The sequence below is a fragment of the Thamnophis sirtalis genome, unplaced genomic scaffold, assembly GCF_051295495.1.
Source record: "Thamnophis sirtalis isolate CommonGarterSnake01/CBP01778 unplaced genomic scaffold, rThaSir2_p1.2 scaffold_2, whole genome shotgun sequence".
NCBI classification, from domain to species: Eukaryota; Metazoa; Chordata; class Lepidosauria; order Squamata; family Natricidae; genus Thamnophis; species Thamnophis sirtalis.
Genome location: NW_028261382.1, coordinates 58,042,328 through 58,058,971, shown reverse-complemented (window position 1 = coordinate 58,058,971; position 16,644 = coordinate 58,042,328). Strand labels below are relative to the sequence as shown.

The 16,644-nt window shown below is 45.0% G+C and overlaps 1 protein-coding gene across 3 annotated transcripts in view; it reads left to right on the top strand.

The window, feature by feature from the left end:
• Positions 1-16,644, top strand: part of KSR2 (kinase suppressor of ras 2) — a 202,982-nt gene that overhangs the window by 116,809 nt on the left and 69,529 nt on the right. For all 3 annotated transcript variants that reach the window (XM_087705677.1, XM_087705678.1, XM_087705679.1), the window contains exons 10-12: positions 10,680-10,848; positions 12,946-12,987; positions 15,156-15,222. In XM_087705677.1, coding sequence (XP_087561803.1) covers positions 10,680-10,848; positions 12,946-12,987; positions 15,156-15,222 — 278 coding nt within the window. The remainder of the gene's footprint in view (positions 1-10,679; positions 10,849-12,945; positions 12,988-15,155; positions 15,223-16,644) is intronic.

Sequence of the window (16,644 nt, the reverse complement as noted above, 5' to 3'; positions counted from 1 at the left end):
AGACAGTGTCGGCTAGCGACCCCCAGGGGGAGAGCCTTCTCTGTGGGAGCGCCTTCCCTCTGGAATGAGCTGCCCCCGGAGCTTCGTATAATCCCCGACCTCCGGTCCTTCCGATGCGCCCTAAAAAGTTGGCTTTTCCAGCAAGCCAGCCTGGCCTGAACAAAACAAAATAAATTATTGATCACTGTTAATTTTAATTTGAATTTTTTTTAAAAAAAATGTCATTGTCAATTTTAATTGGGTTTGGGATATTCTATTTAATTTTTTTAACTTTTGTATTATTTATTTATTTATTAGACTTATATACCGCTTCATAGGGCTTATGTGTTTCTTTTAATGTTGTACGCCGCCCTGAGTCCTTGGGAGAAGGGCGGCATATAAATCTAATAAACCTAAACCTAGTACATTGATTACCTTCTCTGTAATTCAAGATGCTGAGATGCCTCATAACTTTGCTAAGCCAATTTTGCTTAAGCCATGATTTTTAGCATCAGCTACGTAATTTGGCTCTTTCTGTCTCTTGTGAAGACTCTTCCTCAACGGCTCGAATTGAAGCACAAAGAAGCGAGCAAGAGAAACAAGCATTGGCACCAAACAAGCCCTTACAGCGACTTGACCGAATTAAGATCCTGTTTTAAGTCTAAGGCATGAAAAGGCCCTTTTCTTTCGTTGCCAAAACGGCTTGTGGCGCTTGATCGTAGAGCTGTGACAGGAGAGGGAAAGGGCAGCTGGCCAATTGTGCGGAGGCTGGGGTCAGCCAGCAGCCACCGCGGAACTAAACCATTAAGGGATGCCAAGGTTGGATTCAGAACTCTGCTACCCTGCCAGCAAATTCCTAAGAAAGCACCAGAACTAGTTGGAACCTGGTCGTCATGCCGTCGGGTTATTATGAGTCCAGCCAAAAAAACAATAATAACCAAAAACATTTCAGAGCTCAAATGGAAACGGACCACAGATATTCAGATAAATCCCTTGCCTAAAGGTAGCCTTCGATTCTTTACATTTCATAATAATAAAAATACATCTAGTCAAGGCTCTGGTTTTCCCAGTTGCAATGGATGGCTGTGAAAGTTGGACCATAAAAAAGGCTGTGTTTTATTAAACCAAGAATGAAAAAGGTTGAAAAGATTAATGCAAAACATCCAAACAGTGTATTTGTTGATAACTGTAAGGCTATTAGACAGCATCCTAAACTGTACATAATTGTAATGGCAAAACTAGACAGCAGACTAAAAAGCAGAGACATCACCCTGCCAACACAAGTGAGTCTAGTCAAGGCTGTGGTTTTCCCAGTTGCAATGGATGGCTGTGAAGGTTGGACCATAAGAAAGGCTGAGCGCCAAAGAATGGAGGCCTTTGAACTCTGGTACTGGAGAAGACTCCTGTGAGTCCCTTGGACTGCAAGGCCATCCAACCGGTCAGTCCTAGAGGAGATCAACCCTGACTGCTCTTTAAAAGGCCAGATCATGAAAAGGAAACTCAAGTCCTTTGCCACCTAATGAGAAGGAAGGACTCCCTGGAGAAGAGCTAGGAAAGATGGAGGGCAAAAGAAGAAGGGAACAGGAGAGAATGAGGTGGCTGGATGGAGTCACCAAAGCAGTCGGTGTGAGCTTAAATGGACTCCAGAGGATGGTAGAGGACAGGAAGGCCTGGAGGAACATTGTCCATGGGGTTGCGATGGGTCGGACACGAGTTCACAACTAACAACAATGATAAAATAAAACAAATTAAAATAAGTAGAACAAATAAGATAAAACCAATAAAATAAAATAATAAGCAAGCTAGCAGTCTTCCAATAGCTGAGAAATAATTATCAGGAGTTTCATTCATGATGAAATGCACCTTAAGATTCCTGTGAATCTCAATTCTTCAAGAAGTCAGCAAACTGGTTTAGCAGTTGGCTATTATTATCATTATTAATTACTATGGCTTTTTCTTCAGACCTGATGAGACCACAGGTAAAATATTGTATAGGGTTGTAGGCACCACACTTCCAGAACTATAGGAGATGACCAAGATGAGGGCGAGGTCAAATGCACCATCAGTTTGGAGTCTCTACACCCCAGTAAAAAATCCAAGTCCAGTCCACCTTGAAGTCCGTTGCCTCTTACCTGGTGCCAATTTGCCTTGACCAATTTAATTAATTAACTGAACAGTTAACAATGAAAGAGTGGAACAGAAGTTGCCTTCAGAAGTTGTAGGCGCGGTTCCACCACAAATCCGCGGTAGACTAAAGCGCGCTCGACGAAAGCGTGTACGTGACATCATCACAGCGCGACGAAAACGGCACGCTGTGAGCGGTAAATTTAAAATTAACGTGAAAACCTTACCCTAACCCCCCCAAACCTAACCCTAAACCTAACCCTAAGCCTAACCCTTAACCTAACCCTAAATCTAACCCTTAACCTAATGCTAAACCTAACGCTAACCCTTAACCTAACCCTAAACCTAACCCTAACGCTTAACATAACCCTAAACCTAACCCTAACCCTTAACTTAACCCTAACCCTAACCCTAACCCTAACCCTAACCCTAACCCTAACCCTTACCTTTATGTGAATTGGCTTGCTTTAATTTAATTTTAATTTTAATTTAATTTATTTTTAATTTTATTTGTCGCGTTGCTGATGACGTCATGTACGCGCTTTGATCGGGCGCGCTTTAGTGGACCGCGGTTTTGACGGGTCACGGTAGGCGCTCCATCACTGGAGGTTTTTAAGAAGAGATTGGACAGTCACTTGTCTGGAATGGTGTAGGGTCTCCTGCTTGACAAGGGGGTTGGACCAGAAGACCTCCAAGGTCCCTCCCAACGCTGTTGTTCTGCATAAATAAGCAAAGAAATCACCTTTTTTTGCCTGCCATGGCAACCAAGATGCAGAAGAATAGAGAAGAAGTTGGCCAAGACATCTCCCCCACCCCCAGCTTTGAAATAGTATTATCTTGTTTTCTTGCTGGCCTGTTCAGCCATCTGGTGGGCCAGAGCACTGCAGATGGCTTCTTGGATTTCCAGTCACGCCTGCCAATTCCAATCGAAATATCAGCAAATCTGGTTGATGAGAAATAAAAACTTGTTGGATGCTGGGACAAGATGTCTTAGTCCAATGGGATCCCCTCTTACAGTCCAGACTAGAACTTGGAGGTCTTCTGGTCAGCCTCCTGCCCAAGGCAGGAGTCCTTATACCATTGATGAAAATCAAAGTTCTCCATTATCCAACAAGATCAAGCAGGTCAGTTACTGACTCCTGAAGTCTTAATCCAATGAGATCCCATTTACACTCCAGTTTAGGACTCAGAGTCTCCTGGTGATTGGCAAAGACTCACCCAACCTTCTTTCATGCCTAAGGCAGGACTAGAATTTAACTTCTACTGATGATTGGCCCAAAATCACCCAGCTGGTTTTCATGCATTTGGTGGGACGAGAACTCACCATCTCCTGGTGATTGGCCAAAGTCACCCAGCTGTCTTTCACAGCTAAGGCTGGAATAGAACTCCCAATGTACTGGTGATTAGGCCCTAAGGCAGTACTAGAACTCACCATCTTCTCATGATAGGCCCAAAATCACCCAGCCAGCTTTCATGGCTTAAGGCAGCACTAGAACGTACAGTCTCCCACTTTCTAGATTGGTGTCCTAACCACTAAACAGACCAAACTGGCTCCTTTTTTTGGCCGTTGCAGCAACCATCATCCTGGGCCTAGTGGTCCAATAGCATAAGATGAGTTCCCTGGATTCTTCTTACTATTTTATAGAAATGACCTAAGAAGAATTCTAAAAATTTCCAGCTTTCTTTTAAGGGAGCTGAATTTATTCTTGTTCTCAGTGCATCAAAGGACGGGACGTTACCTGATCTAAGATTGGCTTGCATCTCAGCATTATTCACCCTATAAATCTTGCATAAAAGGAAATGAAGGAGGGGGGTCTCAAACACGTAGGGGGGGGAGTCTAGGGAAGTCTGAATCAGTTGCGTCATCAGAGGAGGTTGGAATTTAACCGCAGCACATGAAAAGAGAGTCTCCTTTGCATGAAGAAGCTCTCTAGATCACATTAGAGAAAGTGATTTTGTTGTTAGTCGTGAAGTCGTGTCTGACCCATCATGACCCCATGGATAACATTCCTCCAGGCCTTCCTGTCCTCTACCATCCCCTGGACTCCATTCAAGCTCACGCCGACTGCTTCAGTGACTCCATCCAGCCACCTCCTTCTCTGTTGTCCCCTTCTTCTTTTGCCCTCCATCTTTCCCAGCACGAGGCTCTTCTCCAGGGAGTCCTTCCTTCTTATTAGGTGGCCAAAGCACTTGAGTTTCCTCTTCAGGATCTGGCCTTCTAAAGAGCAGTCAGGGTTGATCTCCTCTAGGACTGACCGGTTGGATCACCTTGCAGTCCAAGGGACTCTCAGGAGTCTTCTCCAGCACCAGAGTTCAAAGGCCTCCATTCTTTGGCTTCCTTCCTTCTCATTAGGTGGCCAAAGTCTTTGACTTTCCTCTTCAGGATCTGGCCTTCTAAAGAGCAGTCATAGGTTGACCTCCTCTAGGACTGACCGGTTGGATGGCCTTGCAGTCCAAGGGACTCTCAGGAGTCTTCTCCAGCACCAGAGTTCAAAGGCCTCCATTCTTTGGCTTCCTTCCTTCTCATTAGGTGGCCAAAGTCTTTGACTTTCCTCTTCAGGATCTGGCCTTCTAAAGAGCAGTCATAGGTTGACCTCCTCTAGGACTGACCGGTTGGATGGCCTTGCAGTCCAAGGGACTCTCAGGAGTCTTCTCCAGCACCAGAGTTCAAAGGCCTCCATTCTTTGGCGCTCAGCCTTCCTTATGGTCCAACCTTCACAGCCATCCATTGCAACTGGGAAAACCACAGCCTTGACTAGACGCACTTTACTAAGTGAGAAAGACTACAGATAATTCTTGACTTACAATGGTTCATTTAGTGACCATTTGAAGTCACAACGTCCTTTAAAGAAGCGACTTACGACCTTTTTTTCACTCTTACAACCACTGTGGCATCCCACGGTGGTCACGGGATCAAAACTCAGACCCCTGACTCATATTTATGAGCCTCCCCCGAGTCATGCGATCATCTTTGGCCACAAGCAAAGTCAAGGGGGAAGCCAGATTCACTTAGCAACACTGTGACTTGACTCAACAGCTGCAGCGATTCACTTAGCAACCGGGGGGGGCAAGAAAAGTCACCTAACGAATGTCTCACTCAGCAACATGTAAATTGGGGGCATAGTTGTGGTTGTTCGACGAGGATCACTTGTAGAAGATCGGGATCAAGTTAACTTTCCTCTCTCGTTTGAAAATCCCAGAATGGTGGGTTTTTTTATTTTTTGGTACATCTTTTGTTTTTTTTTCTGATTATCTAAGCTTCTGTTAAGAGCGGCCAAACTGAGGAAGTGGCAGCGTTTTGACAGCCATCGGAACGTCGTATGTGAAAACCTGATGCCGGCTACATCGGTGGCTCAAAATAGAGAGTTTTAAGCCTTATTTGCATCTAATTTGCATCCCACCTGCCTGGCCTTTGTATAACTCTCCCCTTCCTCTCCCTGCTATTTCCCAGCTTCACTCTCTTTTCCATTCCTGGAACGCGCAACAATACAGTATGAAGAAAGGGTGGACTGCAAACCAGATTGCCTTTAGCGGAATCAGAATAACAGCATACCGAGAGTTGGAAGGGACATTGGAGGTCCTCTAGTTCAACACCCTGCTCAAGCAGGAAACCCTATACCATTTCAGACAGTGTCTTCTTAAAAGCTTCCAGTGTTGGGGCATTCACAACTTCTGGAGGCAAGTTGTTCCACTGATTAATTGTTCTCGCTGTCAGGAAATGTCTCCTTCGTTCTAAGTTGCTTCACTCCTTGATTAGTTTCCACCCATTGCTTCTTGTCCTGCCCTCAGGTGCGTTGGGGAATAGTTTGACTCCCTCTTCTTTGTGGCAGCCCCTGAGATATTGGAAGACTGCTATCATGTCTCCCCTAGCCCTTCTTTTCATTAAACTAGACCTACCCAGTTCCTGCAACCGTTCTTCATTTGTTTTAGCCTCCAGTCCCCTAATCCTCTTTGTTGTTCTTCTCTGCATTCTTTCTAAAGTCTCCACATCTTCTTAAAAACCTCCTGTGTTGGGGCATTCACATCTTCTGGAGGCAAGTTGTTCCACTGATCAATTGTCCTAATAGTTCTAAGTTGCTTCTCTCCTTGATTAGTTTCCACTTCTTGTCCTGCCCTCAGGTGCTTTGGAGAATAGCTTGATGGAGAACTTTGGCTTTGATCTTCATCAATGGTATAAGGACTTCCTGCCTTGGGCAGGAGGTTGACTAGAAGACCTCCAAGGTCCCTTCCAACCCTGTGATTCTATGATTCTTAAGCTTCCCCTTCGATTACTTAGACATCTGGGTGCTTCAAGGTGGAACCCCCCAAAAGCCCCTCTCTCTTTTCTGACTCCAAAATTTGGTGAAAGAGGGCAAGTGCATCAGCAGGAAGTGCCTCTGTTAAGAGAAGATGGATACAGGTGGAGACCAGCCTAAGAGTGCCTCCCCATCCCCCTAATTAATTTGAAGTTCCCCTCGTCTTCTGCCAACTCCTGGGCACTCTTGGCCAGTGTTGAGAACTCTTATTCGCCACGGTGTTATCCAACAGTTGGCAGGCGGTAGCGTTCAGAGAGCTGCGTTCAGGAGGTGCAGCCTGGCGCAAAGTTCCCGTCTGCCACACCTGATCACGAACACCACCACCCCCGCCTGCCCCGTTTAAGTTAAATGGCCCGTGAGGAATGATGGATGGGGGAAATCGCAGCAGCCAAGTTGGATCCTCTGGTGGGGGGACAATGGGCTTTCCCTGCCTCCCTTCTCTCTACCCCGAAGATCTTACATGTCTCCACCTGCCCAGGTGTAGCTGTACTAGCAGGAAGCACCAGGTGGTGGTTTATTATCCAAAACTCATGTAGTGAGAATTTCTGGGAACTGGGCAACCTCTTAGCTACTTAAAGAAATCCTAATGCCTGTCCCCCCTCTCTCCCTCTCCCCTTTCTCTCTATTTTTCTCTCTTTCTGGTTTCTCCCTTTCTCTCTCTCTCTCTCTTTTTCTCTCTTTCTGTTTTTCCCTCCCTCCCTCTGCTTCTTTCTCACTCTCTTCCTCTTTCCTCTTTCTCTCATCTCTCTTTCTCTCAATTTTTCTGTCTTGGTTTTTTCTCCAATTTCGCTCTTCCTCTTTCTCTCTTTTTCTCTTTCTCTCTTTCCTTCTCTCTCCCTCTCCCTCTCCCCCTTTCTCTTTCTCTCTATTTTTCTCTCTCTTTCTGTTTCCTCCTCTCTCTGTCTTTCTGCTCTCTCTCTCTCTTTCTCTCAATTTTTCTCTGTTTTTTCTTCTTTTATAGCAATAGCAATAGCAATAGCAATAGCAGTAGACTTATATACCGCTTCATAGGCCTTTCAGGCCTCTCTAAGCGGTTTACAGAGAGTCAGCATATTGCCCCCAACAATCTGGGTCCTCATTTTACCCACCTCGGAAGGATGGAAGGCTGAGTCAACCCTGAGCCGGTGAGATTTGAACCGCTGACCTGCTGATCTAGCAGTAGCCTGCAGTGCTGCATTTAACCACTGCGCCACCTTGGCTCTTCTTTCCTCTCTGTGTGTGTCTTTCTGCTCTCCCTCCTTCTCCCTCCCCCTCTTTCTCTCTCTCTTTTCCCTTTTTCTCTTTCTCTCTTTTCTTCTCTCTCTCTCCCTCTCCCACTTTCTCTTTCGCTCTATTTTTCTCTCTCTTTCTGTTTCCCCCTCTCTCTGTCTTTCTGCTCGCTCGCTCTCTTTCTGTCAATTTTTCTCTCTATTTTTTCTCCCCTCCCTCTCTCTTTCTCTCTACTTTTCTGTCTTTGTTTATTATCCCTCTCTCTTTCTCTCTATTTTTCTCTGTTTTTCCTTCCTTCCCCTCTCTCTCTCTGTGTTTTTCTGCTCTCCTTCCTTCTCCTTCCCCCTCTTTCTCTCTCTCTTTGTTTTTTCTCCCTCTGTCTCTCTCTTTCTCTCCCTATCCCCCTTTCTCTCTCTCTTCTCTCTCTCTTTCTATCATTCTCTCTGTTTCCCCCCTCTTTCTCTCTCTCTCCCTCTGTCTTTATCCTCTCTCCTCCCTCTCCCTCCCTCCCTCTCTCCCCCCTCCTCTCTCTTGCATTTTGCTTTGGAGACTTTTTGCAGAAAGGCTCACACAGAGCTGGAAAAGCTGCGCTCAAACTCCTTCCAGGAGGTGGGCAATCCCAATAAAAAGTTAATGACGCCAGCATCCCCGGTAACATGAATGAGAATGAATAAGGCTACTACCCTTAAAGCTCAATGAATAAAATATAAACCCGCCTGATAATGGGAACCTTTTGAAAGGGGGAAGACGACCGATCTTGGCCTTATATTACGCCCCAGCTACAAAGGCAAGGTTGTTAATAAAGAAGAACATTTGCCAATGAGATCCGATCATTCTGGGGTTGATTGGCCTGTTAGTTTGCCTGGTGATTTTACTCTGGCTCAACAAATGAAAAACTTAGCACTAGCTTGCCTCACTTGTTCCCCCAGAAGGGATCCACTGCAGACCCTGATCATTCTGACCAGCGGGATTAAGGTGAAGAGCCTTCTCCGCTGTGGCCCCAGCACAGTGGTGGGTTTCAAAAACTGTTCGAACCTACTCTGTGGGTGTGGCCTCCTTTGTGGGAGTGGCTTGCCGCCCATGTGACCGTACTTGAGAGGCCGCCTCCTGCCAATTACCTCCCTACGACCTGTTAGATCACACAGATTAGGCCTCCTCCGAGTTCCATCCGCCAGTCAGTGTCGACTGGCAACTACGCGGAGGAGAGCCTTTTCAGTAGTAGCTCCGACCCTTTGGAACGATCTCCCCGTGGATATTCGCACCCTCACCACCGTCCAGACCTTCCTCACAGCCCTCAAGATCTGGCTATCCCGTCAGGCCTGGGGATAAAGATTCTAATCCGTCCCCACCCGAATGATGAATGAATGTTGTGTTCTATTTTACTTATGTATTGTCTCATGTCTTGTCTTGTATTCCCCTCCCTATAAATTGTAAGCCGCCCTGAGTCCCCTCAGGGAAAAGGGCGGCCTATAAATAATAAACAAATCAAATCAAATCAAATATGAAGATGCTGATGACACTTGTCAGAACCACCTTAAATTACCTCACACACAGCACTGGCATGCATAAGAATATGGTGTAAACTTGTTTTTTAAAAGGCATCTTTGGTTTGCGTTAAAACAACTTCAACACACGCAATGTTCTGATTGCACCACAAACGCAGTAGTCATCCTTCCCTTTCACAGAGGCACTGAGTTTTATAAATATGAGCTTGATAGTGTAGAATAATCATATCCAAGGACCAGTGGTGGGTTTCAAAAAAATTTGGAACCTCTTCTGTAGGTGTGGCCTGCTTTCCGGGTCCACTGGTGGAACCTCTTCTACCCGGTTCGGTAGATTTGACGAACTGGTTCTACCGAATAGGTGCGAACTGGTAGGAACCCACCTCTGCCCCAGCACTGTGGAACATCCTACGACCGGAAGTGAGAACTGCTCCCATCCTTTTAGCCTCCTGGTAGAGGACAACCCCCTTCCTTTTTATTTATTTATTTAGTTTGTCAAACATGTACAAGATAACAGGTGTAAGTTTAAACATGGGCATGAACAAAGGAAATGAGTACGAATAAATGGGGACAGTAGGACAGGAACAGTAGGCATGCTGGTGCGCTTATGCCCACCCCCTTTACGGATTTCTTAGGAATGGGGTGAGGTCCACGGTAGAGAGTTTGAGGTTGATGCTGTAGGGATTTGAAGATGTAACAATGGAGTCAGGTAGAGCATTCCAGGCGTTGACCACTCTGTTGCAGAAATCGTATTTTCTGCAATCGAGTTTGGAGTGGTTTACCTTGAGTCTGTATCTATTCTTTTCCTGTGTATTATTGTGATTGAAGCTGAAGTAGTTGTTGACAGGTAGGACATTGTACTAAGCTTAGGTCAGACCGTAGGCAGCGTAGTTCCAAGTTGTCCAAGGTCAAAATTTCAAGCCTGGTGGCATAAGGGATTCTCTTGTGAGCAGAGGAGTGGAGGACTCTTCTCGTGAAGTACCTCTGGACCAGCTTGATTGTATTAATGTCCGATATACAATGTGGATTCCAGGCAGATGAGATGTATTCAAGAATTGGTCTGGCAAAGGTTTTGTATGTCCTAGTTAGAAATACAATGTTACATGAGAAGAAGCTTTGCAAAATTAGGTTAACAACTCTTAATGTCTTTTTGGCAAGACTGTTTCAGTGAGATCTGGGGCTTAGATCATTGGAGATGAGTAGTCCTAGGTCCTTCACAGAGTGGGGGTCGTCTACGAGGTCGTATTATTATTATTATTATTATTATTATTATTAGCAATGCAATGTTTTTTTTAAAAAAGATTTTTATTAACAAACATGAAAAATACACACACACACAAATTAGACATACACCGCATTTATACAATACAATACGAACAGGAACTTCCTGTTCTTTATAATAGCAATCCTCAATCAATACCGCAATTATTATAAATTAGCAATGCAATTTCCGATCCCAACCGAAATCACAAGTCGAGGGCTACCCATATATCTTCTGGGGAAGCCCAACCTGGAGACCTTCAAACCTGCTTGTTAAGTGCTCATTCGACTGTTCTTCCTTCTCTCGTAGGATCACATTCCAGTGCCCTACCAGCCTGATTCCAGCAGCAATCCCTCCTCGACGACATCCTCCACCCCTTCTTCACCAGCTCCTCCCCTGCCACCCAGCGCCACGCCGCCTTCGCCTTTGCACCCCTCCCCGCAGTGCACGCGGCAACAAAAACAGTGCAACTTGCCAGGTAAATAGCAATGGATTCAGTCACAATCCAGTCACGATTAGGTGCAACAGCCAGCTCTTGCCAGCGAGCCTAGCGTAGCGGGGGGGAGTGGCAGAACCTGGGGGAGAGGGGTGGAGTCAAAAAAGGAATCAGCCTGGAATCCCTATGTAGCCACAAAGGAGCGAGGTCCAACCTCCCTTGAATTCCGTTGATCCTTATCTAACTCCAAATAGGGCTAATCAGAGGTGGTATTCTATTGGTTTGGATCTGTTCACCAGAACCGGTGGCGGGAATCGTGGGTGGCCATGTCCACCCACCCCGGCATTATGGCATCCCATTTAGGCCATTTTTTCCCGCCAAAAGCGCATGCATGGAAGGCTGTGCGCATGCGCAGAGGTGTCTTGTGCGAGCAAAGCAAGTGCCGGCAGATGTGGGCTCACATTTGTGAACTGGTAGGGAAGGTAGTGAATAGCATCCCTGGTTCTATCAGTTAGTTGAGAAGATTCTTATGTATAGGCAGGAGTAGCAAGAAATCAGTTTAATTGGTCTTTCATACCCGACACCTAGGATCTAGGATTTTTTTTTTTAACCAATCAGGGTCCTTCTGATGCCTCTGAGTGAGCTGGCAAATCCCCTGATGATTCCAGGCATCTCTTAACATTTGCACTGGATAAACTTTTTTTTAAAGAAAAATTCTCTGCTTCCCAACCAGATTTGGAAATTGCGGGAATTAAGGCAATCCTGTTAAAATGCTCAAGGAACAAGAACTCCAAAAATGGCTGAACCAAATAGATGGAATTTTGCTGTTCTCAAAATCTTTGGGTTTTGCTTACAATGAGCTTTTTAAATATATATTTAATATATTTAATACCTAATTATATTTAGCACATATTAACTGGACATCTGCCTGCAAATATGTCTGTATATATATGCAGAATATTTGCAAGAATTAATAGCAAGTAATAAAAGTCCTTGTTGAAATAAGGAAGAAAACTTTAATCCATAGGTTAAAAAATAAAAATAAAAAAATAGAAGAAGAAAAACTAATCAATTCTCTTTAAAAAAAAAAGTTGCAAGCACTTCAATCCACAAAGAAAAATTACAAAGAAAAAGAAACACACTATCCAAAGCAATCCAATATAGGTTAATTTCACCACTTATTTACTTCTGCTTTCGGATTTAATTTAACTTTAAAAAAAATTGTGGGGGGGCAGTCTTTCCAAAACAGTAAAGTTTCCTCACCAGATGGACACACTTTCTCTTTCTGCTTCCGTTCCGGAGCCGTCCCAACTTCATCAGCCTGGGGCTGGACTTTTTGTCGCCAGCTTGAAGAACTTCTTTTGGATCAATCAGGGACTTTGTGGTGTCCCTGAGATCAGCAGGACGTATTCTTCCTGTTCACCGTCTCTACGGGACAGTTTAGGTCCAATTGGACCACCCAGCGGCAAAAGTATCGGCAGTTGTCTCGGAGCATCAAGACCACACAGCCATATCGTCGCGACGTTGGATCCTCCTCCAGTTGGAGGGTCATTCCAGATGTCCACCGAGCAATTTGCTGGAGCTAAACTCTGCCAGTTTAAAAACAATTATATAAAACAATCTATAAAAACAATAAAGCATTTGGCCCATTGGAGATTTTGCAGTATCCTTTCCCCTGGAGTGTGGAGGGAAGGGAGATTTTACAGAATCCTTCAAAAAAAATTTGAATCCCACCACTGCCTTATACCATACATACCTTTACACCACAGATACACTTTATGGTATAAGGCAGTGTTTTTCAACCTTTTTTGTGCAAAGGCACACTTTTTTCATGAAAAAAATCACGAGGCACACCACCATTAGAAAATGTTAAAAAAATTTAACTCTGTGCCTATATTGACTATATATAAAGTAATTTTCCCACGGCACACCTTACACTATGTCACGGCACACTAGTGTGCCGCGGCACAGTGGTTGAAAAACACTGGTATAAGGTCTCCTGCCTTGAGCAGAGGGCTGGACTAAAAGACCTTTGAGATCCCCCCCTCCCAGCTTTACGACTCTGTGTTCTATGTTCTACTCACAATGGAAGCCCTGATAATCTCTTATTCCTCCTAATTTGTGTTTTCACTCTTCCAGCTTCTCACTATTACAAGTACAAGCAGCAATTCATTTTTCCAGGTGAGTAGCCACTGACAATGACAAGATGGGTTCTAACTAGAAGATCTGCTAGAAAACCAGATAGGGTTTACCTGCATGGACCCAGAGGATAGGTTGGTTATCCACGGAAAACAGAGCCGTTGCTATAATTCTTGTAAATCCCTTCCTTTTTTTTTGTCTCGATAAACCTTGTTTGTAAACTCTCTGAGCATGTTCTTGGGTTTAGGTTTCTGCCAATCATCTTGGCAAACTGTGTCTCACTGGCCCCCCCACCAAAAAAAAAATGAAAAAGAAAAAGAAAGGAGGCTCAAGATCCAGAAGGATCTTGACGGACTTGAACCCTGGGTCTTATCTAACAAATTGAAATTCAATGTGGAGAAAAGTAAAGTCCTACATTTAGGTAAGAAAAACCAAAAGTACCCATATACAATACAATACGATAGCAGAGTTGGAAGGAACCTTAGAGGTTTTCTAGTCCAACCCCCTGCCTAGGCAGGAAACCCTATACCGTTTTTGACAAATGGCTATCCAACATCTTCTTAAAGACCTGGGTGAAACCAGGCTTAATATCAGTGACTGTGAGAGGGATTTTGGAGTCGTAGTGGACAACCAGCTAAATATGAGCCAGCAGTGTGCAGCAGCTGCCAAAAAAGCCAATACAATCCTAAATTGCATTAACAGAGGGATGCAATCAAGATCAAGGGAGATACTAATACCTCTCTGTAAAGCCTTTGTAAGACCACAACTAGAGTACTTCATCCAGTTTTGGTCCCCACGTTATAAAAAACGATTTTGGGACTCTAGAAAAAGTGCAGAGAAGAGCAACCAAGATGATTAGGAGACTGGAGGCTCAAACATACAATGAACAATTGCAGGAACTGGGCATGGCTAGTCTAGGGAAGAGAAGGACCAGGGGAGACACAAGAACAGTCTTCCAATATTTGAGGGGCTGCCACAGAGAGGAAGAGGGTCAAGCTACTTTCCAAAGCACCCGAAGGCCAGACAAGGAATAATGGATGTAAACTGACCAAGGAGAGATTCAACCTAGAAATAAGGAGGAACTTTCTGACAGTGAGAGCAATCAACGAAGGGAACAGGAGTTGCCTTGGGAAGTTGTGGGGGCTTCATCACTTGAGACTTTCAAGAAGAGATTGGACTGCCATTTGTCAGAAATGGTGTAGGGTCTCCTGCTTGAGCAGTGGGGTTGGAGTAGATCAGTGTTTCTCAACCTTGGCAACTTTAAGTCCGATGGACTTCAACTCCCAGAATTCCACCGGACTTAAAGTCGCCAAGATTGAGAAACACTGGACTAGATGACCTATAAGCTCCCTTCCAACTCTGTTAATCTGAAAAGGAAGGAAGGAAGGAAGGAAGGAAGGAAGGGTTGGAATGCAGGAAAGTGGTGAGGGGGAGTATCTAGATCAGGTTGTGTTCTGGTTATTATTACAATTATGGTTGGTTGCACAGTCGGCCAGACGTTTAGACTGGATTTGGCATTTTTATTGACATTGAGCCTTCTGAGATAGGCAGACGTATATTTTCATAATAACATGCAAGGTCTCATCGCAGGATGTAAGCCATTCCGAATCAAGCTGCCTTTTGCAATTGACCGATGGGGATTTAATTTCCCCCGGTTGTGTGTTTTTATCTACTGTCTTCCCAATACAGCCAACCATTGCTGAAGCGATTAAAAAAACACCATCCTGGTTATTATTATCATTTGGGCAGAACAATGGTTGGGTGACTTCAGAAGAGACTGGAAAATAGCCGGTGGGGAAATTATCTCTGAACGCATTCAGCAACCAGGCTGGTCTCTCTAGAGCCGTTGCATGAAAACACAGAAAATTGTTCTGAAAATTCCCAATATCTCCACTGTTCCACATCCAGGTTGCCTTCCCTGGAGATGCCTTTTTTTGGTTTCCCATTGGATTCTGCTTCCCCTTTCTACCCATCTGCCAACGTAGCTCCAGTCGGAGGCAGTGATTCTCGGCGGGATGGACTGGAGCCCATTTAATTTTAAAAAAAACGCTTCTCCCAGTTCAGCAGTCTAAACTAGAAGGCTGCGATGGGCTTGGGAGACACAGAGCGCCCGGAATTTCTCCCGAGGGTTTGAAGGCCTTCTGGAGGGTCCTTCTGGGAGGGTCCCGTCGCTCGCGGTTTTCTGAACAGGGGTTTCTTTTGCTTTTCAGACGTTGTGCCTGAGGTGCCCCCCAGACCACCTCAAGTCGTCCTTCATCCAGTGATTTCAGACCCAATGTAAGTGTCTCGCTGTTTGTCCTCCTCTTTTGGAACCGTGGTCCAACCCATCTTTAGAAATTATTTCTCCTGTTCCTCCTTTGTTACAAGGAAATCTCCTTGTTCTTGTTCTCCTTTTCTCCTCCTCTCCTCCTCTCCCTTCTCCTCCTCCACCTCCTCCACCACCACCACCATTACTACTTTTCTCTCCTCCTCCTCTTCTTACTCCTCCTCTTTTTTGTCTCCTCCTCTTCTTTTTCTTCATCTCTTCTCCTCCTCCTCCTCTTCCTCCTCCAGTTCCTCCTCCTCCTCTTCTTCTCGTCCTCTTCTCGTCCTCCTCTTCTTCCTTCTCCAGTTCCTCCTCCTCCTCCTCACCTCCAGTTTCTCCTCTTCTTCTTCTTTTCCTCCTCCTCCTCCTCTCCTCCTCCTCTTCTTCTTCCTCCTCCAGTTCCTCCGCCTCCTTCTCTCCTCCAGTTTCTCCTCCTCCTCTTCTTCTTCTTTTCCTCCCCCCTCCTCCTCTTCTTCATCTCTTCCTCCTCCTCCTCTTCTTCATCTCTTCTTTTTCTTCTCTTCTTTTTCTTCCTCCTCCTCCACTTTTTCCTCCTCTTCTTTTCTTCCTCCACTTCTTCCTCCTCCAGTTCCCCCTCCTCCTCCTCTTCTTCTTCTCCTTCTCCTCATCCTCCTCTTCTTCTTCCTCTTCTTCCTCTTCTTCGTCTCTTCCTCCTCCTCTTCTTCATCTCTTCTTTTTCTTCTCCTCCTCCTCTTCCTCCTCCTCCACTTTTTCCTCCTCCTCTTCTTTTCCTCCTCCTCTTCTTTCTCCTCCAGTTCCTCATCCTCCTCATCCTCTTCTTCTTCTCCTCCTCCCTTTCCTCCTCCTCCTCTTCTTCATCTCTTCTTTTTCCTCTCCTTCTCCTCCTCTTCTTCCTCCTCCACTTTTTCCTCCTTCTCCTCCCCTTCTCTTCCTTCTTTTCTTTCTCCCGCACTTCCTCCTCCTCCTCCTTTCACATCACTTTCATTGGAAAAAAGAAAGGTAGTTTCCTGGGTGGGGGAGGAACAGAAGAGCACATCCAATCTCCTTGGCTCAAGAGGTTACCTTGAGATGCCTAAGAGTATGGATTTTGATCCTTTTAAAGAAACTGACAGGCAGATCCATTCATTTCTGATTATATCACTCTCCCATGTATTCCATTACCTGTAGGTTAATAAACATATAAAGATTATCTCCTTTTTTCATCATTTTTTTAAAAAAAATCTAAGTTTGTAGTTAAACCCATGTTTGCCTAAAACGATCGGTGTTCCCAGTATGCTTTCTCCCCAGTGCATTTCTGCACGGATCTTCTGGTCACTATAAGATTTGGGGCAGGCCATTCACTAAAATTGGGATGGCGAAGCTTTGTCACGTTTTCCATGGCGGGCAGGCAGAGCCCTCTCTGTGGACATGCC